This window comes from Aspergillus niger (assembly GCF_000002855.4).
Source record: "Aspergillus niger supercontig An09".
Taxonomy (NCBI): domain Eukaryota; kingdom Fungi; phylum Ascomycota; class Eurotiomycetes; order Eurotiales; family Aspergillaceae; genus Aspergillus; species Aspergillus niger.
Window position 1 is genome coordinate 1,351,459 of NT_166525.1, and position 24,503 is coordinate 1,375,961.

Genomic DNA, 24,503 nt, shown 5'->3' on the forward strand with positions numbered 1-24,503 from the left:
CGTGTCGATCCCCTTCAGCTGCTCCACCAGCTCGAGTCTTGGCTGCATCCCAGCTGAATCACCAAATCCTGCTCCTCGGACAACTTGGGACGATGTGCGTGCTGCACTGTCCTTCCTGTGGAACATGCTGTTGTGGAGGTATAAAGAGCAGCTTGAAAGCTGCTGCTGCTGCTGCATCTTCTTCTCGGCAGACTGCAGCAGGCCTTCTCTCTTCTTCAGTGCGTGGGGAACGATCCGATCCGTAACCTAGTCCACACCATGGCTCCCAAGTCCCTCTTTTATTCCCTCTTCTCCACCATCAGCGTCGCTCTGGCGTCGTCCATCCCCCAGACCGATTACGATGTGATTGTCGTGGGAGGAGGTCCCGCGGGCCTCAGTGTCTTGAGCAGTCTCGGGCGCATGAGACGGAAGACCGTGATGTTCGACTCGGGAGAATACCGTAATGGTGTTACGCGCGAGATGCACGATGTCCTTGGCTTTGATGGTAATTTCTGCCTCATTTACCCCAGGATCTCCCATTTCATGTCAATTTATACCTAACATCCACAAAGGCACTCCACCTGCCCAATTCCGTGGCCTCGCCCGCCAGCAGATCTCTAAATACAACTCGACCAGCGTCATCGACATCAAGATCGACTCCATCACCCCGGTCGAGGATGCCGCAGCCAACAGCTCATACTTCCGTGCCGTCGACGCCAACGGCACACAATACACCTCCCGCAAGGTAGTCCTGGGTACCGGGCTGGTCGACGTGATCCCTGATGTGCCCGGTCTCCGCGAAGCCTGGGGCAAGGGCATCTGGTGGTGTCCCTGGTGTGACGGCTACGAGCACCGCGACGAGCCCCTCGGTATCCTAGGCGGGTTGCCGGACGTGGTCGGCAGCGTCATGGAAACCCACACCCTGTACTCGGACATCATCGCTTTCACTAACGGCACCTACACGCCCGCCAACGAAGTCGCCCTGGCAGCCAAGTACCCGAACTGGAAGCAGCAGCTCGAAGCGTGGAATGTCGGTATTGACAACCGCTCCATTGCATCCATTGAGCGTCTCCAAGATGGAGATGACCACCGCGACGACACGGGTAGACAGTACGACATCTTCCGGGTCCATTTCACCGATGGCTCCAGCGTTGTACGCAACACCTTCATCACAAACTACCCGACCGCCCAGCGTTCCACTCTGCCCGAGGAACTGAGCCTGGTCATGGTGGATAACAAGATCGATACGACAGACTACACGGGCATGCGCACCAGTCTGTCGGGCGTCTACGCCGTCGGTGACTGCAACAGTGATGGATCCACGAACGTGCCGCATGCCATGTTCAGCGGAAAGAGAGCGGGTGTCTATGTGCATGGTGAGCCTCCCTATACCTTCCTGTCTTCCGTTCTTTTTTTTTTTTTTCCCCTTTCTTCCATCCCTACCATGAGATCTTGAATGAAAGTCAACTAACAAAAACGTGTAGTGGAAATGTCCCGCGAAGAGTCCAACGCGGCCATCTCCAAGCGCGACTTCGACAGACGCGCCCTGGAGAAGCAAACCGAGCGCATGGTCGGCAATGAGATGGAGGATCTGTGGAAGCGCGTGCTGGAGAACCACCACCGCCGGTCTTGAATCTTCCATACTATATACTAACGTCCTGTCCATGAATAAACAACACGACTAGCCACTATGATATATAAATTTATATGTAACTAACGTTTAACGTCCTCCATGATCATATGGAGTGACACACATATTAATAGTTTCACCAAGAAAATACATACACACACACACATTCGATAATAAACATAGCTCCTGAGTAGTATCTACATAGTAAGCAATTCCGTAACTCTAAAGAATGCCAACTCTAGTACTTGATTGGTTGGTAGGTTAGCTACTTCTCATACAGTACTAAGTAGTAGTAACTGAATCGACGCCCCCAACAAAACTAAGTATTTCCTACCTCCCACCCACTTTACCAAGCACCCAGAAATCAACAAATGAAAGAGAAATACGATTAATAGTGACAACCTGAAATTACATTATACAGGTCATATCGGCTTGTCTTGATTCGTACTTTTAGCTAATACCTTGTGAACTCCAAGAATACTTGCAACTCCTTGAGACTGTGACTCGGAAGTTGTCTGGTCCAAATTATATATATCGACTACTAGTAGTAGCACTCTTCTGCCAACAATACTAAGTAGTACTAATGAATAGAACTATAGTAAGATGTTAAAAGCATTGTATGACTTTATTTGGGTTTATCTATACTACCGTAGTACTACTAGTTACTACGAGTTTGAATGGATAAATACTTACTGCTATAAAGGCCCGAAGGGGGTGGATTGTGGGATGTTCTGTGTCAGAATTCAAGAGTGACATATGATAAAAACGCTGCTGTATGATTAACCTGATGCTGGAATTGTAGTAGTAATTGGTTGATTAAAGGTTGGCCACCGTTACTCTACCTAGTTATTCTTCGTATGAGGATGCGAAGAGAAAAATTTCAGAAGTAATGGCTTGTTTTTGGGCCGGTGAGGCTGCTATGAAGTGATAATTCTGTTCGTTCTTCTGCTCCCCCATGCAAGTGGGCTTTAATTACTGCTACAGCTGATCAGACAAATACACCAGGTATATATTAACTAGTTACTAACTACCTACTCGATGAACACATTTATACTAGATATCACAAAAACAAGTAACTATTATTATCATTCAGCATCCATCGTCCCAATATCCTTCTCTTCCCATTTGAGAACACATATTATAAGTCTTCTCAGATGTCACATTTTTCCTTCATTAAAATAAGCAGCAGTATCGGGCCACTACTCCAGTAAGTCATCCCGGAATCCACCCTTGAGCTCAAGACGCAAATCCCAGCTCTTACTCCACTTCTTCTTCTTCCTTGCTAGTGGCCAGGAAGAAGCGACCCTTGGGCTTCCCAGGCTCCTCGTACTCGACCGTCAGTCGAGCAAGGTGACCCAACAGGTTCTCGATCTTGAGGTCGCCCTTGTCGCGCTTGTGACGACCAAGTTCATCGAGCCACCGGAACTTGTTCAGCATGAAGTAGACCAGCGCAATGACGATCTCCACACCTAGCGAGTAGCCCCAGATCCGGACAACCGTGACGATATCTGTCCAGCCGTTGGTGGTCTCGACGAAGGAGTCGGCAGGGTTCGTGGGCATGTCTTGGTTGGTGAACCAACCGAAGAGACAGAAGATCGTTGCCAGGACATCCACTCCCAGAATGGCTGTGACGAGGTGGATTGATGGCCAGGTATCAGCACCTCGAGTGACAAAGATCAGCCAGTTTTCGGTCAGTGCGACCTCGAGGAACAGGACCTCCTGAATCGAACCCCAATTTTGAATGATACCACCTGACGGGAGGAACATAGTACCGCGGACAACCCATGTACCCAGTGCAAGCAGCAGACCCAACAACACTGAGATGAACCAGATCTTGGGGAGCTGCCATTCGACAGGACGCAACTCAAATGAGGCGTTATCATATGCCACAGCGACCGTTGCCAGATCAGCGAAAAGAGCAAGGAAGACAATCAGCTCGACACGAATACTCTCATTGAGAATAATCATCGAGGTTACCAGATAGATCTCCAAGTGCAAGCAAAGAGCGATACGGTACTGGATATATGCTTTCATGCGGTGGAAAATCTGCCGAGCCACCTTGATCGAGTCGATGATGGTAGACAATCCAGGCTCCAAAAACACAATATCAGAAGACGACTGCGCTGCCTCAGTTGCTCCTTCAACAGCAATACCACAATCTGCTTTCTTCAATGATGGTGCGTCATTTACTCCGTCACCTGTCATCGCGGTCAGATGGCCGCGGTCTTGAAGCATCTGCACAACCTGATATTTATGTTCAGGGAACACTTCAGCAAATCCGTCTGCCTTTTCAACCAGATCACCTGCCATGGCTCCACTCAGGCCGCCATGAATAAGCTTATCAGAGTTATACACTTTAGTACCGAGGGCAAGCATCTTGCACGTCTCTTTAGCGATCGCAATGGCATCACCCGTAAGCATCTTCACACTGATACCCAGGTTCTGAGCTTCGTTGATTGTCTGAGCTGTATCCTCACGGGGTGGGTCAAACATGGGAAGCATTCCAAGCAAAGTCCAGTCTTCTCCTTCTTTCTGCACTGCGACACCCAAGGAGCGGAATCCTCTGTGCGCAAACTCCTGGGCCTTCGCTTTGTAGTGATCGGAGGTTTCCTTGGAGCAGTTCGTCAGCTGGAGTACAGCTTTGGGGGCGCCCTTAGTGCAGGTGTATCTTGTCCCATCACAGCTTGCTACCGTCACAATCCGCTTGGACACCGGATCAAAGGGAGTAAATTTTTCAGTCTTCCAACCTCTCCGGAGTATCTCCCGGGCTCTTGGGTATTGCCGGAGAGTAAGAATCGTGACTTTATCGATAGGGTCCAGCGATTCAATGTTGTGAGAAGAAGCCAGGACAGCCACAGCAAACATCCAGTCCACATCCACACCTTCGGCTACATACGGCTCGCGGATGCTCAGCTTGTTCGCCGTCAATGTTCCTGTTTTATCCGAGCACAAGATATCAACGCCCTGTCCGAGAGGTTAGCAGCAGTACATTTTCCCCCTGATGTACATTCCAACATACCGCCAGTGATTCGATCGCAGTCAATTTCTGCACAATTGCCTTCTTCTTGGCCAGATATGCTGCTCCGACGGCCATTGTAGTGGTGGTCACAACCGGCAAACCAACAGGAACACCAATGATCAACAAAGCAAGGGTGTAGTGAAGGAGCGTCTGCTGACCCGGCGAAGCAATGGGGATATGGCGGTAGAAACCACCAATCCAAGCAGCCAAGATCCAAGCCATAACGAGAATCAAAAGAGAAGTACCAATGTTGTCCATGACAATTTCGAAGTGACCAGCACCCTTGGCGGATTGCACCATGCTCGCAGTTTTACCCACGAACGAGTTCTTCGCGCCTGTCTGTACAACCGCGTAGGCCTTACCGCGCTTGCAGCCGGTCGTATAGTAGATCAACCCACCCATATAGCGATCAACTGCAAGCGACTCACCGGTAATAGCGGAATGATCACACGCGAGGATGGGGTAGCCACGGCGTCTTTTGGGCTTGGAACTCTCTTCCTTCTCACCCTCCTTTTGACCCTCTTCGGGCTCATTGTCTTCGAGGTCAGATTCGGAGGTACTGCTAAGGTCACCTTGCTCCTGCATCCTTTTGAACTCTTCCCAGCCATTGGGGTCATTAACATCACAGATAATCTTGGAATCGGCTGGGACGACGGAGCCTTCTCCGATAATGATCTGCGATTACATTGTTAGCTTTCAGGGTCCTATTCACAAATCTCACAAGTGGGCGCAACAAGGTCTCCGCTACATACCACGTCACCCGGAACAAGCTCCCGCGCTAAGATTTCCTGTTGCTGACCATCGCGGATCACGTTGGCTCTCATGGCAATGTCACCCTTGAGACTCGCAACGACGTCCGCAGCTTGCTTTTCTTGGTACCAACCGACGGCTGCGTTCAGGCACAGGATACCAATGATGACACCAAAGTCAATCCAGTCGTCCAGACCTGCGGCCAGAAGAACAGCCAACTCCATTACTGTGGCCTTGTCAGAACGAAACGAGTCTTGGTTAATCGCTGTGCCTGGGGACTTGACGGCGTACCATAGAGAATGGGGCCTCGGAAATACGACAGAATCTTAGCAATTGGATTCTCCTTTTCCGATACCAGCTCGTTCCACCCGGCACGTCGACGTCTGACCGGGACTTCGCTGCTAGGCAAACCTTGACGGATGTCCGTGATGAGCCAATCTTCGGGGAATTGGCCCGGTTGCTGGTCTACATGCTTGACGAAGACTTTGCGCTTCTTCCAAGGAGCATACCACACTCGTTTCTCCTCCTCTTCGCCTTGCATCTCTTCGCCTCGACCGCCCTCGCGGTAGGTGGAGGCATACTTGACCAACTTTCCATATTCGTCGAGGTTAGCGTAGTCTTCCTTGTAGGAGACACGAGAGACACGTCTCGAGTCGCGTCGCTCCGAGGTCGAGGTGCGGATTTGCGTTTGCGCTGTTTGCGCGGCACGTTCAACGTCGCCAGAGGCGCCGGCCTGCTCAGCCATGATCGATCCAATAGCTTGTCTGGGGCAGCAGAGGAAACCGTTGGCGTGCCCGAAGCGTTCTGCGGGCGTCCCCTTGTTTTACAGCGAAAGAGTGAGCGAGATCAACCTCACGCAAGAAAGAGAGAAAGAAAGCAACCCGTCGAAACAAGCGACAGCAACTCTACGAGGTAGAGAAAAGAAGAAAAGTAAGGCCTCCCCGCCAGGTTTGGGGAAGAAGAGACAAAGGAAAACGAGGAAAGCTTCTTTTTCTTTCTTGGTCCCAAGCAACAAGGATGCATGGACACTTTCACAGCCGATAGGAGCTCTGACGAATGGTGTTGACGGAGACAATCATGCTGACGTAGGAGAGTCCAGGAGGTTCCGGCAGTCTACGGAGGGTGATCACTCACCAGGTCGACCGGTCGGGCGTTTGTGTCAGTAACTCTGAGCAATTGAGCTTAAAGTGAACCGACTGCCGGAGCCAGTCACGAACGCGACAGGATGATAGACCATAGGCCCAAGGGGAATGACTCGTTGATTCGACGAGTGTCTTGACGTATGAGACATGGTGAGATTTCCGAACGAACCGTAGGGCATGGACGGGCCGAGTCTGGGAGCACACCAATAATCCATTGTGCCTTGGCGAGCGTTGGATTCTGAGAGGGTCAGCAGAGGAATTGACTCGTGACGCGATGATGTGTACCAGGGTCCTGGGCGTGGACTGGGTAACGGCACGGCAGTAGAGAACCACGGAAAGGCCTGGAGAGGGACAGCAACACAACAGGGATGACAGCTGCTAACGAGAGTGTTTGTGAGCTCAAGCTGCAAGCTTTTGGATGGTCAAAATGTGAAGCGTTCAAATAGACATGAAGATGAATTGCCAACTGATGCAAGGTGAAGTTGCGGGGGAGTAGTGAGAGTGTGTCTGGATAGAACTAGATAGACTAGTAACTAGGCAGTATGCAAAGTAGATAGTGGATGCCAGTCAGAAAGAGGAGTCAGTCGATCGATCGCACCAAGTGGGACTAGCGCCCAGACCCTGGCTGCATCGGGACTAGTGCAGTGCAACGTGACAGACCCATCTCGACGTAATATTACTGCCTCTATTACTCTCCATTACTCACTCTAAATTCCCTTCTAACCTCCAGCTCAAATCACCTTCTGTTCTTTCTCCACTCCCAGTCCCTGCCACGGAGCACTCGGATCACACAGGAAAGATCGAGAAGAAAGAAAAAAAAAATATGCCGAAGCAATGCCAGGTTAAAACGGCGGACGATCGATGGACGTACCAAACGACCACTTAGCGAATGACGGGGTCTGAACAAAGCAGTCCTGAGCAGGTGTCATCTTCCCCAACCCTCCGTCCTCCTTCAATGCCGTCACCACCTTCACAAGGTTCAAGGAATGTTGCTCCATATCCCTTGGCTGCCTTCCTTCCACTATGGCAATTGAGGGATTTTCTTTCCGAGTCCGACGGTCCATATAAAAAGAACTTTCGTCTCTGCTTCCCTCAGATGTCACGAGCTACGCCCCCTTCGCACTTTTGATCGGATCCGATTTTGAGCACAGCCCTACCTATGTAAGGGTCCTCTACGTATGTGGCTGCACACTGCCCTAAGGTTGGCGATCGTATAACTAGTATGGAGTAGGGCATAGAAAGTTTACTTGGGACACATCGTAGATTCGATTTCCTTGTAGCCACCTGACAATACTGCTCTTATTATGTGCCAGAATTCGAATCCAGCATGTGCAGATATTCCAAAGGGATGCTACGCTTATTATCTAATCGTCTTTCACATGTATCCTACATGATGTGACGGAATTATTTTCCTGCAAAGTATCAGATAGGGACATCAAGTGTATATATAATAATGTATGCGGTCTAAGATATGATAGTGCCCGCTGATCAATTGTTGTTGAAATCTTCCATTTCATCTACATCACATAACCTGCGTATCTTCGTTTACTTAATGCATACCTATTTGCCAGTCTTGCCGGTGGGGATGTTGAACAACACCGCCGGCTTGCCAGGAGCGTAGGGGCGGTCGCAGCGGAAGTAGCCCTTGCGCTCGAACTGGATGATGTCGCCCTCACGCAGTTCGGCCACGTTGCAGTCAGCCACAGCGTCCTCACGGAACTCGGTGTTCTTGTTCAGCACGTCCTCCAAAGCATCGTCCTCCTGAAGGGAGTCCTTGTTGAGGAGGTAGTCGAAGTCGACCAGCTCCACGGGGACCAGTTCCTGGTCAGCCGACAGCCAGGTGACCTTCTTCTCGGTCTTCTTGAAGTCGCCCTCCAGGTGCAGATCAAGCTCCAGGGACTGCACAACACCCGCGGAGTCCTTCTCAATCTTCCGGACAATGGCATTACCCCAGGCCATGAGGGTGATCTCCTCGTCCTGCTTGAAGGTCTTGGCATCCTCCTGGTCGAAGAGAACCGAGCCGCTGAAGGTGACCTTCTTCTGGCCAACTTCAGGGTTCTTGTTGTGCTTAGGCTTGTCCTCAGTGTAAGGAGCAGGGGCGCCCTTGATGACAGCCTTGACAAGATCCTTCTTCATGAGGGCAGTGTGGCGCGGCGCAACGGGGTCAATGTACTTCTTGTTGGTGGCCCAGATGAGGGTCCAGTCCAGGTTGGTGATGTTCTTGCTGGGTCCCTGCTTGAGAATGAACTCGCGGAGAGCCGGCACAGTCATACCCCTTCTGCGAATACCTCTGATCGTCGGGAAACGAGGGTCATCCCAGCCCCAGACAACGCCCTGGTCGACCAGCTTAGTGAGCTTACGCTTCGAGAGCAGAGTCCGGATGAAGTTCATGCGGGCAAAATCCCAGATCTGCACGTGGCGGAGTCCGAGAGTGTCCAAGAACCACTGGTACTGAGGGTTCCGATCACGGTACTCAATGGTTCTAAGAGCGTGGGTAACGCCCTCGATCGAGTCCAAGATGGGGCAGCACAGGTCGTAGGTCGGGTAGATCTTCCACTTCGTACCGGTGCGGTGGTGAGGAGTAGGGTTGCAGCGGTAGATGACGGGGTCACGCATGGCCTTGTTGGGGTTGTCGACGGACATCTTGGCGCGGATGCACCATCTGAGACCCTCGGGAGTACCCTGCTTCATCTCCTCGAACCGGGCAAGGTTCTCCTCCACGGAAGCGTCACGGCGCTTGCTGGGCTCGCCGTTCATTCTCTGGGAAGCCATGGTCTCCTTGTCGGTGTCATCAGCGTAGGCGTTGCCCTCGCGGATGATCTTCAGACCGTACTCGTAGATCTGGTCAAAGTAGTCACTGGAGTAGCTCATCCTGTCCGGCTTGATGCCCATCAGGGCCAAGTCTTCCATGATAGCATCCTGGAACTCCTGCTTCTCGTTCGAGGGGTTGGTGTCGTCAAAGCGCACCAGCAGGGTGCCGTTGTACTTCTCGTGCGCGAAATAGTCGTTCAGCAGAGCAGCCTTGGCGTGTCCGATGTGCAGGTATCCAGAAGGCTCAGGAGGGAAACGGGTAACAACACCCTTGTCAGTGTTCTGGAGAGCAATGTCGTAGCTGGCACCCTCCTTGGCCTTGGCCGCCTTCTTCTCCTTGGCGGAAGCATTGAGGCTCTCCAGAGCAGCGCTAGCCCAGGGGCAGAGCTCATCCAGGAAGTTGAACCAACGAGTCAGGTTGACAAGGGCTCCCTTGCGGATGGCCGAGATGGCAACGCGGTTGCCACGAAGGGCACCCCACAGAGCAATGTCGGGGGTGGAGAGCGAGTAACCGACCATGAAGGAACGGAGGAGAAGGTGGGTGTTCAAGCGCTGAAGCAGAGGGTCGAGAGCCTTGAAGTCAAGGGTGGTGAAGGACTCGAGCTGGGAAAGCCATTCGTTCTCCTAGAGAAGCCTTCATCAGCCTAGAGTCGCAATGAAGACGAAGCGGGAATCACTTACAGACTTCTCATCCTTTCCGTTGAGGAAGGGGAAGCTGGCGCGCAGCTCCTTGATGGCGTTGTCAGTTCCATAGGCGGGAGCACCGCTGGCACCTGTGAACTGAACGATAGCCTTCTCGCCTTCGGAGAGGACAGCCGCATCCTCAAAGTTGATGGCGATGACAGGAGTAGGGCGAGCCTCGTTGATGGAAGTGGCAACCAGGAGGACTGGAAGCAAAGAGGCCTGGTTGGCCTTGGTGGCCAAGTTAAGCTTAAACTGCGACATCGTTCCAAAGACCCAAAACCCCAGGAAATTAGATCAATTGCCCCAGGAGAAGGTGGTATAGAATGGTGGGATGGAGATAATTTACTGCCGGGAGGGGCAGTTTTGACTCAATGGGCTCCGCCGGCGGTAAGTTTCTCCGCGGGCGATGGTCGGCCGGAGCCTCTAGATTTCGGACCAGAAAACATTCCCGGCGCTGTCAAGCTCGTTCGGAGTTCATCGCCATGGCTTCCTCCTACAGCTCCCTCATGCCCTCTGCGGCACGGGGAATCTTGTCGTCATGTCGCCCTGCTCTTCGCCCGAGCCCAATTGTGCCTATTTTGCCCAGCCTGCAACAGGTGCGCACCGCTGCCCAGGCGCGCAAGATGAAGGGAGACAAGACCGCCAAGAGAAAGAAGGGTCCGAGGGAGTTCAAGCAGAAGGATCTCAAGGACATGCAACAGTTCGCACTGTGTGATGCCATGAGGTTTGTGTGGTCATCGCTGTGTCTCAGTCGACTTTCCCACTGATTGCTTTGGTCTTCACCGCAGGTATCTCCGTGCATTCGAAGTTGGCCGCGAGCCAACCTCTTCCAAATACGAGGTCCACGTTCGCCTGAAGACGAGGAGAGACGGTCCCGTCATTCGCAACATGCTTCGATTCCCCCATTCAGTCCAAACCGAGTCCCGAATTTGCGTCGTGTGCCCTCCCGGAACCCGCCATGAGAAGGAAGCTCGTGCGGCTGGAGCAGTCTTGGTGGGTGAGCAGGAGGTCTTTGATGCCGTGAAGGCCGGCAAGATCGAGTTCGACCGCTGTCTCTGCCACCCGGATAGTTTGGATGCTTTGAACAAGGCTGGCCTGGGTCGGATCCTCGGTCCCAGAGGCCTGATGCCCAGCGTCAAGACGGGTACTGTGGTCGAAGATATCGCCGTGCGTGTGGAGATGCTGCGTGGTGGTACTGTTTACCGTGAGCGTGACGCCGTCATTCGTGTCCCCGTTGGACAGCTTGGTTTCACCCCCGAGCAATTGCGTGACAACCTGCGCGCAACGATCGACCAGATCAAGAAGGATGCGGCCGGTCTTAATGACCGCATAACCAAGGAGGTGTACGAAGTGGTAAGTCGCCGACTTGCGTTGCGCCTGCAATCGGCATCTTTTACTAACGTTCCTTAGGTCCTGAGCTCGACCAACGGTCCCGGCTTCAGTCTGAATGGAGAGTTCAGGTCGGAGACCTCTCCCGAATCTTCCGCTTTGCAGGGCGTGTAAAATAGTCTCTAGCGTCTTCAAGTTTATGGGTGTACAGAATATGTTTCATTAGGAAGGTTACGGTGTATAATGGTATTGTTTCATATCTCACTCGAAACCAGAAAAGAAAATCTCCCAACGCCGACGCTATGCAAAATGGCACTGCTCTAGCTCTGGAGGTCCGCTAGGACTTCAGATTCTTGAGTGCCGATACAGCAGTAGTGTCCTCTCCCATGAGCTTGTAGAGACGCAATACGGCCAGCGTTTTCGTATCCCTCTTGTCGCCTGCATGGCTTGCTTGCTCCAGGGCCGTCTTCAGATCCAAGAGCACCGCAGATCGTATTTTCGACATCCTTGGTTGTTGGCTCTGTAGAAACGGATGGTTGTCACCTATCCGAGACGATAGCTTTGTCAAGTATACATATTTTTGAATATGACGCTCGAGTGTTTTGAGGGAAACGAGTGACGCAGTAGTTGCGCCGTTTGGCAGCTCATCCTCATCACTATCGTCGCTGTCGCTCTCCATCAGATCGGAATCCGAATCGGACTCGCCCGGGGTGCCGTCCTGAGGTGGCCGTGGAGTGTCTCCGATCATTAATCTCTTCTCCAGCTCCTCGACTCGATCCGCATAGTCCAGCAGGGCCTGTCCAACATTGGCTTGTGTCTTCAGGCGTTTCTTCTCTTTCAGGAGCTCTACCATCTCCTGTTGTCTGGCCTCAACCTTATCGCGTATTGACTGGGCATCACGCTGGAATGCTAAAAGACCGACCCGTACCTGCTCGACTTTCTCCTCTCCTCCGTTTAATGCGCTCCCTAGGGATAAAAAGTCCTGGTAGTTTTCGTTGACCAAGTCTAAAAGCTCTCGACTGAGTAATTGGTCCAAATCCCGTAGTTCCTGTCGCAAGTCCTCGAGGCTCTGGTGTCGATTGGTGAGGGAGGATAGATACGCCGCGGGGTCGAAGTCGGGGGCGAGGAAGGAAGCACGAGACAGAGGCTCGGGGAAAGGCAGTCCGGAGGTATCATCGTCGAATTCAGACGCAGACTCATCGGAGTCGCCAAACTAGGCGCATGGCAATCAGTTCCACTGAACTATGGCGGGAGAATCAATGGATGGGTGAAGGAGGAAGAGTTCGGTTAGACAGGGAATAGCATACGCGAAACCTATTCATCTTGAAGGGGTGACTTTAAGGTATCGAGCGCACCATATGCAGCTTCTGACGGACCCCAAGAGATTGGCGTCGAGGTGGCTACCACTGCTCGAAGGACACAACCAACGGGTTGGAGATGAACGAAGGAAAACTGACGATGATGATGATTGTTGGTGCTTAGTGTTTCCCCTTTCGGGTATCGAGTCCCCAGTTTCCGCCCGCTTCAACTTGAGACCAGCCACTTTTCTGAATAGTTTCTGGATTTCTTCGCTGCATCGCCTTGAATGCTGGCCCGATCCACTGTCATCTGCCTCCCCTATCATGCCAGCTCGTTGGCCTGCTAAGTCCATGCATCTGTGTTCCGTCGAGCGACGCGTTGGAGCGTGATACGTGTCCTGCGTTGTCTGCCCGTCCGCCGCCGCCGCCAGCCGCTACTGAGTGCTGTTGTCTGACAGGCGCTTGATCGCCTTCCCTGCTGCCAGCCGATCTGCCGCTGCTGTTGCGTATTGGCCGGAAGGCGGGGTTTTTACTCCGGTGGTGGTGGTGGTGTTGTCGTTGCGGGTGGTCATATCCCCGTCTACGCTCCGCTGCTGCGTCACTGAGCTTGTCTGGACCCGACGCAGCCTGCATCGCATAGTGGCTCAGAGAGGGTGCCTTGAACAGAGATGGATTATAGGTCCGGCAGGCTGCTCGCCCACACGGACGCTTTTCCATCGTCCTCGTCCGCCTTGCCACGCCGGAGATGGTCACAGCTGAACCCATTGCATGCCTCGCCTGTGGTCGAGACCGTTCGTCCTCTGCAACAAACTGCTCCTTATCGCTATGAACCGGCGTTAGATGAGTCCTCTCGAGCGCATCGTACCACTACGCTACGTCAGCTAAATGGGAATCCTGGGGCCTCATCCTGGAGAAACCATAATCGGTCAGCTACTTCGCGGCCCTCAACATCGGCATCGCAGCCCGTGCTTGTTAGGGCATATTCGGGCGGCCCTCATGACACCTCCAGTACTTCCACCACGATGCCTACGCGGCGCTCATTCCCATTCATCGGTGGCTCAAGAAGCCAGCGACGCGGGCCTGCTCTCCCATCAGGGGATGACTTTAGCATAGACGGCATACTGCGAGCGATCGAGCCGAATATCCGTCACACGCTAGACTCGATCGGAGAAATCTGCGGCCGCAGCAGACTCAGTCTGGCGAACGAATATGGAAGTCATATCGCTCCGCTGGGCGAGATCCGGGCTCCCCCGGGTGGTCTAGTGACAGTCGAAGAAGCTAGCTCCGACCATGAAAGACAAAGCGACAACGTGGTCATTTATGACGACGAGAATAGTGTCGCCGATGGACGTGATCATTCGTCCTCATCGCAGTATCGACACTGGGATACCGGTAGACGGCCATCTACGGGATTTCCATTCAGAACTCCGTTCTCTGGGGCCAACTCGTCGAGCCAGGCCCCGCCCAGTACCCCAAGATCTCCCCTGGCATTGCATGCGCCGGTCGAAGAGCCCGCGTTGGGGACGCTTCCCATGAGGCAATTTGCCTCCAAGCCCAAATCATGCGGTCGTACACTGTTGGGGACGCAGACGCAGTCGGACTCGAATATCCTTACTCCGGCTCTTGTATCCGAAGTCCTGCTTGATGCCCAGGCTGAGGCCAACGCAACCTCTTCCTCGGAGGTCCCACGAAGCCAGGAGCTTCTCAGACCTAGCGTTATTGGCTCCAGCGCTGGATATAGGGGTTGGTTTCCGCCGTCCCTGGTAGCAGAGGTTCAGGCGCTTCTAAGATGGCTACAGTATGGTGCCGTAGCTGCTGGTCCTGAGGCAAGACAGGCGACAGCTGAGATGCGACTACGCGCAATGTTGGAACAAGACCAAACCATCCCAAATGCGTGATGGTAATGATGTTGCCCGCGGCATTGTATGAGTTTAAGATGAACGGTGGTGATGATGATTATGATATGATATACGATGTTATCTATATACGGCAGAATTTACTAGGCAGCGATGCTACCCACGACATATAATGACTGATGACTATGCCACCCCACATCAATGAGCAATAGTACTTTTCTCATAGTGAATCATGATCTCGTATCACTCTACATCCATGCCAAGAAGACGCCACCCATGACAGATGCTCTAACAGTAACCCCCTATATATACTACTCCATCATTGCCCCTCAATCTCCGCAATCAACGTCTTCGAAAAGTCCTCGAACCGCGCATACGACCAACATTCCCGATACCTTTCCACTAGCGGCCTCTCATCCTTCTCTTCTTCCTCCTTCTTCTCCCCATTAGTATCCTCATCCTCATCCTCACTATCCTCCTCCCCACCAATCTTCCCCTCCACCAACTCCCCAAACCCAACGTCAACGGGCACCTTTCCCAAAAACCTTACACCCATCTCTTCTGCCAGAACCTGCCCCCCACCACTCGAGAACAGGTTCGTCACCTCCCCACAGCACGGACACGTATAACCAGACATATTCTCCACCACCCCCAGCATCGGAATCCTCGTCTTAACGCAGAAATTCACCTCCTTCCGTACATCAGACGTTGCTACCGCCTGTGGTGTAGTGACCAGTACCGCACCAGCCAGTCGAGGCATTCCAGTTGCAGAGGAAGCATCGATCGTACAAAGCGTCAAGAGCTGCTCCGCAAGAGCAATATGCTCATCACTAGTTCCGGGAGGCGTATCAATAAGCAAGTAATCAGTTTCATTCCACAGCACATCGGAGAGGAATTGGCGGATCATGGCTGTCTTTTTGGGCCCGCGCCAGATTACGGCATCGGACCGGGAACGTAAAAGGAAGCCGAGGGACATGCAGCGGAGAGAGCCGTGTTTTATGGCGCTTCCACCTTCTGTTTCTGTTGCCGTTGTTGTTGTATCTGGTTGTGAGGTGGAGGAGGCATTGGGTGTGGTGATGATGGTGGAAGGGTGAACGGGAACAGGAAGCCAACCGCCTGGCGCTTGGGTAATTTTTGCGTCTTCGAGACCGACTAATCGTGGGATTGAAGGGCCGGTGAGATCGATGTCCAGGATACCAACGGATTTGCCTTGCAGGGTGAGCGCGAGGGCGAGTTGCAGGGTTACGCTGGATTTGCCGACGCCGCCTTTGCCCGAGAGGACCTGGGAGATAGCTTGTTAGCTTCTCTCTGGACAATGTATTGGAAGGTGTATAGATGGATAGAGGTAGATAGGATGTGCGCGCATTGTATGTGTAGGTGTGGCCATCCTTCCATCCTGTGCGCAGTTGCGCGGTGTTATCGATAAGAGAGGAGGGGTTGTCGCAATGATGTTTGGAGCTGGAGCTCAGGTAAATGAAGAGTAATACTCACCAGCACAACATTCTTCACCCCGTCGAGAGGCATCTTGAGTATCCGCTCTGCTATGTATTTGTATCTGGTTGGGTTGAAGAAGTGGTGAAGGTCGAGGTGTTCTGGGGATGGCGATGGCGAGCCGATTTCGGGTGGGCTTTTTTTCTGCGTCATTCCGCGGAGTTTGCTTATCAATCCAGCCGGTTCGGAGATATCACTCACTCACTGACTCCTATCTGTGTCTACGAGATGCATGCATACTGCAGCATATCTTGGGGTATACGATGTGCTACTCTGCTACTCTCTACAGGGTGCAGAAGTCTGCAGCATTGGACTTAGCGTACGCAATTTCAACTCTAGACTGCTCGTTACTGATCATCATTTGTATCATTCCATAACTCGGGAGCTGCTTCTCATCAACTCGTATCTATGCCTAAAATGCCTATCACTAAATCCTGACGTTGTGAGAACTTGCACCGAGCTTATGCACACCTCTATACCCAACAGGACTGACTATACCACCACACACTTATTGCCACTTCTGTACCACCACGCCGCCCCGCTTAAACTCCGCCATATCACCCAGCACAACACTCTTGTCAGAAAGATCCTTGCTGGGGAACGTAGTCATCAATACCCAGGGACGCGACTGACTACTGGGGCTGGCAGCGGACACAAACTGGTACACGTCACCAATGGTATGGGTGGTGTTGAACCGGGAAGTGAGCCGTGAGCCGTCTCCAAGGCGGATCTGAAGAGTCACTATCGGCTGCGACTCATCTACGTCCGGCTTGGCTGGCTCGGTAGACTGACTGGGAGTAGGAGCTGCTGCTGGCGCAGGTGCCCTCACACCAGGCGTGGGGCTGCCGAGGCGCTGTCCAGCCCCGGAAAAGGGCTTGTACTTAGGCTTGGGCTTCACGTATTTCTCGTCGTGCTGTTTGATCTCCACGTCCACCTCCTGGCCAGCCTGCACATTCATGATGGAGAGCGGGGCACGGCCCTGGCGGATACCCTCGAGGATCTCGCGGTTGGCGGGGTCGTCGGAGTTGAACAGCTCTCCGTCATCAACAGAGAAGCCATCTGACCAGAAGTGTAGGGTTCTATGTACGCGCTGCGGTGTCTGCGAAACAGGTGCACTGGGGGCTTCGATTACCCTGCTGGGAGCCTCATCACCACCAAGGGTACGTGCTGTGCCGGTGAAGAAAGACCTTCTGGTAGGTTCGTCCGATGGCGGAGGCTGAGCCCTATAAACATATCAGCCCTGAGCAACCAAGTGTATCCAAAAGACCTCACCTTTTGGCCTTTTCAATGATCTTCTTCTTGATATCATCGGGGTTCTGCACAGCCAAGCCCGACTTCTCACCTCCAGCGAAGAAGTCCTGGTTCACTGCATCGTCCTCCTCTGAAGATTCTCCTCCACCCGACGCAAAGTCGTTCAGGGTTGCAAACTTCTTTTTCGGGGCCGACCTGCGGGACGAGGGCTGCGGGGTAATGGAGGGGGAATGAGAGGAGCTGCCACCAAGCGAACGGCCTGCAGAGGGTTCCGATTCAGTGCCCAGTCGGCGACCACCACCAGCCGCACCAGTATCCTGTGAAGCTTCATCTTGTTCGGCGAAGAATTCGGTCACTGCGGCTTCGAGGTCCCACTCGTTGGCTGCGAGATAGCCTTGCGCCTGAGATGAAGTATGTAGTTAGCAACCATAGCTCAGTCTGGGATGATTAACATGTACCTCGTGAGGATCCGTCCTAGTCATGGCGCAGAATTGAGAGACAATCTCATCACGATCCGCGTTGTGCTCCATATTGGAAGTAAATCAACCGTGACGGCACTGCACACGTTGGGATGGTTGAAGTTAGAGGTTATGAAGCTTCGCAGTCCAGCACTGATTCAAAGACGAAAAGGCGCAAAAGACTATCGAAGAAAGGCGGAGAATGTTGGGGACTCGGAAGATGCAGTGGTTCGTAATATTGCAGCTCTTCACGAAGCTGAAGGGACCCAATAACGGTACGTCACTGTTGCCTGATTGGTCATCCGGAAGAGGGGATCTTCCGCAGGTGCCTGAGGAATCCCCAGGCGAATCATTAGTGAGAGGATATTCCGTGACGAAAGATCGTGACTTCACTCCTTTCATTTCATGACTGCACTCTCACTTGCTTCTCATACTCAACTTCTCGTCTGACTTCACTTGATACTATCGCATGACCCAACAGGTTGTCTCTTCTGGTTGTTGCTATAGTGAACGCGAGGCCAGGTGTGCTTACATAACCCCTTCTGCAGGTCAGGTGTAGATCGTCAATCCAGCCAACCCCAAGGGACCGACCTCATCCAGCGCGGAATTCCCCTCCATTCAGTTGGTACCCTTCGTATCCCCGCATCTATCAAGTCGCTGATTATTTCGCAGCCACAGACGGGCTTTCCCATTATTCCAGCCCCGTCTTCTGCAGTTCTCCTTTCGTTGTTGATCACCTCCTCCCCGCATCATGGCCGCCGACCTCTCCAGCTCGAGGGAGCTGTATGAATCTGGACTGACGGTCCACTCAGATTCTGAGAACTATTCGGCCAATCATGACATTTCCGGATCTCAGTCCTCCTCCTCGAGCTCTCCCCTGATCCTCTACAAGCCCCCGACCATCTGGAGTATCCTGCGGGGAGCTGCCATTAATCTCGTTCTCCCATTTGTGAATGGCTTGATGCTGGGATTTGGAGAGTTGTTTGCACATGAAGCAGCCTACCGACTCGGCTGGTCCGGGACAAAGGTACGAGTACATCTTTTGTTTGGTCCCCAGGTGGCGCAGGACTTGCCCCGGTCGCTTCTTTCAACCCCGGCCCTCGTTATGGTTCAATAATGCTAACGAATCTTCCATATTAGGTCTTCCCTATGCATCGGCGTTCGAGACCTGTCGGGCCTGGGATCGAGGTTCGAGACATCCCGTCGCAACGGAGGGGGACTAGGGCAGCCGGACTGAAAGATGCTACGTCTCTAGAGTAGACCCGGACGGAGTACTAGCGGACCATATAGATATCTCATCACGCCCGATTGATATTGGCATGTACGGGTAAAGTGGCATCAAAACAGTTCAGTTCTTGTCGCTTGCAGGGTGGCATGAATGCGCATCAGGGGTTACAGTGTACATAGAGCAAGCATCAGTAATCGGTCTGACTGGACGGCGTCTGGCGAACCACCTCGAATATAACCTCTCACATGGACGAGAATTGCATTTCTGGAACTGGCCAACACGTAAGTATGTCAAATCGCCCTAGATCCATAGCGAAGACTAGACCGCTCGAGACTCCGTAGAAATGATTGAGGATTTCCGCCCGGCAGAAAAGGCAGGCTTGGCACCGAAAAAGCGTCCCGAAAAGCCTCCGCGATTTTCCCCAAACTCCGACTCGATTTCCCCAATTCATCTCCTCCGCCTTCATACCAATTCTCACCATGTTGGGAGGGACTGGTCTCAGTGGACGCGGCGTCTTGCCCGCCGTGGCCCGGCAACGGTTGTATGCCTTCTCTCGTTCCAGCCGATCGGTTTGTCCTCCGCCGCAGTCATCTCTTGTCGGCTCCAGTACGAGGTTTGTTGACTTTGCCCTACAGATGTCCTCTTTCCGTCCGCAGACCCTGAGAACCGCCGTCCCATATGGTCAATCCAAGCAGACGCTGCTTGGAACACGCTCCTGGCGCCCTGCCACTGCCATCACCGGAGTGGCCGCCGCTCGCTTCAATTCCACCTCTTCGGCTCCTTCATCGACTACTGTCTCGGACCCGGCGGCCAGTGATGTCTCTCTCGCACCTCAAGGAGAAGTCAACCTCAATGATCTGACCGCGGCTGATATCAATGCGATCCCGGAGCAGATTGGATATTTGAAGCAATTGGGCTTGGATTTCGGCTGGGGTTTTTCGTCCATGATCGAATACAGCGTTGAGCATTTCCATATCATGGGTGGTCTCCCCTGGTGGGGTGCGATTGTCGCAACCGGTCTCTTCGTTCGTCTGGGTCTTCTGTACCCTACGCTTATGGCTGCGGACACTAGTACCAAGCTCAACAACATCAAGCACCTCACCACTCCGCTTCGGACGGAGATGGTTCAGGCCAACTACAAGAACGACCTGATGGAAGCGACACGGAAGCGGGCGGAGCTGAGCCAGCTACACAAGGACCACGGTATCAAGCCCTGGAAAGCGATGATCCCGATGATTCATATCCCCTTCGGTTTTGGTTGTTACCGCGTCGTCAACAACATGTGCAGTCTGCCGGTGCCCGGACTGACTACGGAACACGTTGCTTGGCTTCAGGACCTTACTGTCTCCGATCCCTACTATATTCTTCCTTTGATTGGATCGGTCATCCTACATCACACTCTCAAGGTGCGAAATTATATCTTTTCTTCCCCAACGTCTAGCTGATGCAGTTGCTTGTAGAAAGGAGGAGAGACCGGAATGAACCAGATGAAAGACTCTGCTTTCAAGAGCCTTTTCCTCTACGGCATGCCCACCATTTCGTTCCTGTTCATGGCCAACTTCCCGGGTGCCCTTCAGCTCTACTTCTTGACCACCAGTGTGTTTGCTCTGGGGCAAACGTACCTGCTTAGCTCGGCTACCTTCCGGAAGATGGCCGGTATCACCCTGGTGGATCATAACGTCCCGAAGCCCGACGAACAGCCAAAAAACGACCTTGGCCTCCGCTTGATCAACGAGGTACCTGACAAGGAGGCCGTCCAGAAAGCGGCTGCGGAGGCCGAACGCGAAAGGTTGAGTCTCATTGATCGTACCCTTGGACAAGTCAAGGAGACTGGGTCGAAGCTCAAGGATGAGATGCAGAAGAAGGTTGAGGAGTACCGGGGCAGCGGTCCTACCAAGAACGCGGATGGAACTGTTTCCGCGGGCCCTCGACTCAGTGAGAAGGACCGCAAGCTGGCGGAGGACTACGAGAGACGGCGTTCTGAGGAGGAGGCGTGGAAGCGCGAGGAGCGGAACCATGCCCGCCGCGAGGCTCATCTGAGGGCCATGGAGCTGCAGCGCCAGAAGGCTGCGCAGGCGAGCCGGCAATGAGTGCATTGATATGACCAGGCGTGAAGGGCTCCAGCGTGATGTTTTATTGTAATTATCTGTATTATATTGATGCTATCTCATTCTCATTCACCCCGGCTGTTTTATAGGAATAGATTAGGTTTTGTTAACCATGGAATACCTGATGCATAGTTGGTGAACGTGAAGACATTCACAACATCTTGTTGGCCCCGTTCACTAGCCATCCTGAGGCTGTCACTCATGCTTAGTCGCCACCAAATAGCTTCACTGGCCCTGCTCAGGGCTTGCCTATAAAAGCCATCGCCCCGGCGTCAGCGTGGGTTTCTTCTTCCTTCTTCATTCTCTCCCCACAAAACATAACACGCTTCTCACGTTCTAAAGGATCTGGTGTGAACTGCTAGATTCTTTTCATCATCACTCATCTCATATAAACACATCGAGGCTACGGCAGGAGATATTTGGATGAGCCTGATCCATCACATCCATCTCCAGATGCGTAAATCAAAGCTATATGGCAGACTACAATCTTGCTGTATCTGCCAACAAGCATCTGTCTGGCGACTGATGAAAGGGTGCTTTCCGAAGATCGCCAAAAGATAAGCACTGAATATCCTGAGACGTGGAGAAGATCTGGCTGGGCGATGAGTCTGATGGCCAGCTGCCCAAGCCCAGCGTTAATCGGGTCATTCCGGGATATGAAGGCTAGCACCGCTTGAGACTTTCCTTCTAAGCTAGCTCGACGTCTCAATTACTGTCCACAGTCAAGTTCTATGCTGGGATATCCATTTCCTCGCTGCCTACGGAAACCCAGCATCAAACAGCACTTAGGGCATTGGAGCAACCCTGCGCTCATCAGTGCGACCGAAAAGAATCTCCAATTTTAGAGTCGCAAACGTCATTGGTACTCCTCGAAAAGCCAGGACAACACATTGGTACAAATGCAAAGACAACTCACTCCTGATACCTTGGCCTGGATGAAACAGCTGGTTCTGGGAGAAGGCGACTTCAGCACCGGTTCAGTAAAGTTGACCATGCTCTGTTGCCTTTCTTTAATATGAAGAGGAGCCTGATTGTTCCTATGCTTAATCCACTGGCTAGTTCAAGACCGAACAATCTCGCGAGCATGATAGTTCGTACTCGAGACATCTGCCTTGAACGCGCTCAAGGTACGGAAAAGAATGGTCAGACAAAGGGACCATTTGCCAGAGGCTCTTGCCTGGTGTGCGCTCGAAGCTGCGTGTACCTCAAGTCCGAGCTCTGGGCTACGTCTAAAAGTTCCACATTTCGAATGACCAGACAATAAAAGCATATAAATCGATGTTTAAATGCATGTTTGCACGGGTCGGGACGATGAAGTCCATGCCGTGGGCGATTAGCATCCACAATCGCCAGGCATTAGCCGCACTAAAAGCGCGATATTCTGGGCGTCGACGACTACACCCATCTGGAATCAGCCCATAGACAAAAGGATGTTTTAGTCCTACTATATTGCAATCAAACAGCAGACAGTGAAGACAGCAATGGAACGGCGGCCAAGACCTGACAGGACAAGGAGCAGGTGTAGCAAAATGTCTGTGCTATGCTGAGGGTAGCCATGATTGTCGAAGACGTGCCTCAAGCAAACCTGCGTGCCACCCAGCATCCGACCGGACATGCTTACTATCTTGGCCGTCACTGCACTAGGCTTTGACCACGAAAAATACGTCGAGAGATTACCTACTCATCGCTTAGTCCATCTCCGTTTAGGACGTACTTCCCCCGGCCGGCTCGAAGGGTTGCCTGAACTAGCGTCACAAGATGGGAGTTACGAAGCTCGATTAGTGACATTACAGGGTGGAGACTAAATTTATGATGCTCTGGAAGATCTTGGAATGCCGGAAACGATCGTGACAAATATCTATTTGTCTTTATAAGCCAACACCTGAAGAAAGGATCAGGTGTTGCAGATTTATTGGAGTGATGCAGCAAAACTATCTAAAGGCAAATAACGCGGAGGCGTGCGACAGACCCTAACTGCCCAAAGACAATGACATGCAGATTAATACTGTGGTGCACTTCTGGCAGCCAGTCGCAGAATATATGTTGAGAACTTATATGAGCTAGTTCACTGCCTGAGGATGACCCTTGACCAATGCGGCGTCCATCTGAAAAAGCCCTCTGTGTTGGTTGTGCTATGAATGAGCAGGTTTCTGTCCTCTGTCGCCAGTGCTCAGGATACTCGTGGAACGCAGGTATTCAGGTAGCCGTTTCTGTGATAACTGGTGACTGCTAACTGGTCAAACCTGGGCTGGTATATCAGAAGACGCCCACGAGGTTGTTAGACAACTCGAGTGGATGACTGCCTTCTACGATAAACCAAAGTACGACGAAGAAGGTTGGGCATTTGTTTTTCAGATGAGTGATACCTACTGGCTGGTTAGACATCGGCCGGCATGTTAGGAGACGCCAACAATGTCGTTAGACCACTTGAGGGGATCGCTGCCTTCTACAACAAACCAGACGATGAAGAAAGATTCCGATGGAAAAGTCGTGGTGGCAGCATATAAGGCCATCTTCCCATTAGGTAACGCCTTCGCTGTGGTACTGCTTATACAAAATATCGTCATTTGACCACTTATGTCAATTGAAGGACTGTAACTGGGATAGCTGGTTACGGTGGCTATTGACTGATGGTTCGGTAGAACCGATTGTTGGTCCGTTTTAACTGCACCCCACCAGTTCCAGAATCAAAGCTTAATGGAAAGATTCAACGGTTCAGTCCCTATACGAACCCCTTCTATATACTATAAACAGTCAGGCACAGGGGTAAGGCGATCAGAAGGCATCCAACAAACAATATGTGATGCTACGCTCTTACACGCCAATGATTCTACCTGCCATCGAGTTTGACAAGTATATGAGCAAATACGGCTCCAGTGACGACCTGTCTGAACAGGTAGCAGGCGTACTTAATCGATCATCAAACTGGGCCAGCTACATCTGCGTTCTCAGGGAAGACATCCAGTCGATGGACATGTACAGACCTAAATGCATACAGACATCTCAAAGCCACACTGGAGGTTTCGAGGCTTTTGTATAAATACAGAATGACGATTCAATAACAAACAAGGAAACACAAAAGAGAACTCGCAAACAACTTCCCGTGAAAGTGGAAAAAGAGCCAGACTCTCACATACGAAGTGATCAAGGGAGTCATCGATGATCGGGGATGAAAAGCCTAGCCTCTCCAAATCAGGCATACGATGTGATCATCCCGTGCCTGCTAAGGTCATTTTACTCACCTTCAAACTTACGATAACGATACTGTGTCTAAAGAGAGAAAGCATGTGGCGGCGAGCTTCAAGTACATGAACGACATGTTGCCTCTGGGTCAATCATATCTCTTCTAGCAACACAAGGCCACTGGAATGGATAGTTGAAACAAGCGACACAAGAAGCGGCATTGAACTCGGTGTATACAGATGTGGTGGGCCTGAGCCATGCGCTTAACAATTAATAAAAACAACAA

General features: G+C 52.2%; 12 protein-coding genes across 12 annotated transcripts; 5 read left to right on the forward strand and 7 right to left on the reverse strand.

Moving 5' to 3' along the window:
* Positions 1-27: 27 nt before the first annotated feature.
* An09g05930 (hypothetical protein [truncated ORF]) lies at positions 28-177 on the reverse strand (the record flags this gene model as incomplete). The annotated part of the gene is made up of 1 exon (XM_059749865.1): positions 28-177. A coding segment is annotated over one exon (150 nt), but the record flags the coding sequence as incomplete, so codon positions are not given.
* Positions 178-258: 81 nt separating this feature from the next.
* Sox (sulphydryl oxidase Sox from patent EP565172-A1-Aspergillus niger) lies at positions 259-1,612 on the forward strand (the record flags this gene model as incomplete). The annotated part of the gene is made up of 3 exons (XM_001393868.1): positions 259-484; positions 552-1,355; positions 1,464-1,612. 3 exons carry the CDS (start codon positions 259-261, stop codon positions 1,610-1,612), a joined length of 1,179 nt encoding a protein of 392 aa, XP_001393905.1.
* Positions 1,613-2,866: 1,254 nt separating this feature from the next.
* On the reverse strand, positions 2,867-6,123 carry An09g05950 (uncharacterized protein; the record flags this gene model as incomplete). The annotated part of the gene is made up of 4 exons (XM_001393869.3): positions 2,867-4,573; positions 4,629-5,303; positions 5,381-5,604; positions 5,670-6,123. The coding sequence occupies 4 exons, from the start codon at positions 6,121-6,123 to the stop codon at positions 2,867-2,869; spliced, it is 3,060 nt and encodes a 1,019-aa protein (XP_001393906.1).
* Positions 6,124-6,537: 414 nt separating this feature from the next.
* Positions 6,538-7,184, reverse strand: An09g05960 (hypothetical protein; the record flags this gene model as incomplete). Its single annotated transcript, XM_059749866.1, has 3 exons — positions 6,538-6,758; positions 6,806-7,027; positions 7,172-7,184. 3 exons carry the CDS (start codon positions 7,182-7,184, stop codon positions 6,538-6,540), a joined length of 456 nt encoding a protein of 151 aa, XP_059601451.1.
* A 225-nt stretch (positions 7,185-7,409) lies between these two features.
* On the forward strand, positions 7,410-7,649 carry An09g05965 (hypothetical protein; the record flags this gene model as incomplete). Its single annotated transcript, XM_059749867.1, has 1 exon — positions 7,410-7,649. The coding sequence occupies one exon, from the start codon at positions 7,410-7,412 to the stop codon at positions 7,647-7,649; it is 240 nt and encodes a 79-aa protein (XP_059601452.1).
* Positions 7,650-8,080: 431 nt separating this feature from the next.
* Positions 8,081-10,276, reverse strand: An09g05970 (uncharacterized protein; the record flags this gene model as incomplete). Its single annotated transcript, XM_001393872.3, has 2 exons — positions 8,081-9,955; positions 10,013-10,276. The coding sequence occupies 2 exons, from the start codon at positions 10,274-10,276 to the stop codon at positions 8,081-8,083; spliced, it is 2,139 nt and encodes a 712-aa protein (XP_001393909.1).
* A 110-nt stretch (positions 10,277-10,386) lies between these two features.
* On the forward strand, positions 10,387-11,518 carry An09g05980 (mitochondrial 54S ribosomal protein uL1m; the record flags this gene model as incomplete). The annotated part of the gene is made up of 3 exons (XM_001393873.3): positions 10,387-10,739; positions 10,804-11,368; positions 11,426-11,518. The coding sequence occupies 3 exons, from the start codon at positions 10,387-10,389 to the stop codon at positions 11,516-11,518; spliced, it is 1,011 nt and encodes a 336-aa protein (XP_001393910.3).
* A 163-nt stretch (positions 11,519-11,681) lies between these two features.
* An09g05990 (uncharacterized protein) lies at positions 11,682-13,275 on the reverse strand (the record flags this gene model as incomplete). Its single annotated transcript, XM_059749868.1, has 3 exons — positions 11,682-12,557; positions 12,717-12,956; positions 13,036-13,275. The coding sequence occupies 3 exons, from the start codon at positions 13,273-13,275 to the stop codon at positions 11,682-11,684; spliced, it is 1,356 nt and encodes a 451-aa protein (XP_059601453.1).
* A 35-nt stretch (positions 13,276-13,310) lies between these two features.
* An09g06000 (uncharacterized protein) lies at positions 13,311-14,540 on the forward strand (the record flags this gene model as incomplete). Its single annotated transcript, XM_001393875.1, has 1 exon — positions 13,311-14,540. The coding sequence occupies one exon, from the start codon at positions 13,311-13,313 to the stop codon at positions 14,538-14,540; it is 1,230 nt and encodes a 409-aa protein (XP_001393912.1).
* A 277-nt stretch (positions 14,541-14,817) lies between these two features.
* On the reverse strand, positions 14,818-16,022 carry An09g06010 (uncharacterized protein; the record flags this gene model as incomplete). Its single annotated transcript, XM_059749869.1, has 3 exons — positions 14,818-15,512; positions 15,612-15,780; positions 15,990-16,022. The coding sequence occupies 3 exons, from the start codon at positions 16,020-16,022 to the stop codon at positions 14,818-14,820; spliced, it is 897 nt and encodes a 298-aa protein (XP_059601454.1).
* Positions 16,023-16,497: 475 nt separating this feature from the next.
* On the reverse strand, positions 16,498-17,770 carry An09g06020 (uncharacterized protein; the record flags this gene model as incomplete). The annotated part of the gene is made up of 3 exons (XM_001393877.3): positions 16,498-17,212; positions 17,262-17,641; positions 17,699-17,770. The coding sequence occupies 3 exons, from the start codon at positions 17,768-17,770 to the stop codon at positions 16,498-16,500; spliced, it is 1,167 nt and encodes a 388-aa protein (XP_001393914.1).
* A 1,635-nt stretch (positions 17,771-19,405) lies between these two features.
* On the forward strand, positions 19,406-21,016 carry An09g06030 (uncharacterized protein; the record flags this gene model as incomplete). Its single annotated transcript, XM_059749871.1, has 2 exons — positions 19,406-20,332; positions 20,387-21,016. 2 exons carry the CDS (start codon positions 19,406-19,408, stop codon positions 21,014-21,016), a joined length of 1,557 nt encoding a protein of 518 aa, XP_059601455.1.
* Positions 21,017-24,503: the final 3,487 nt, after the last annotated feature.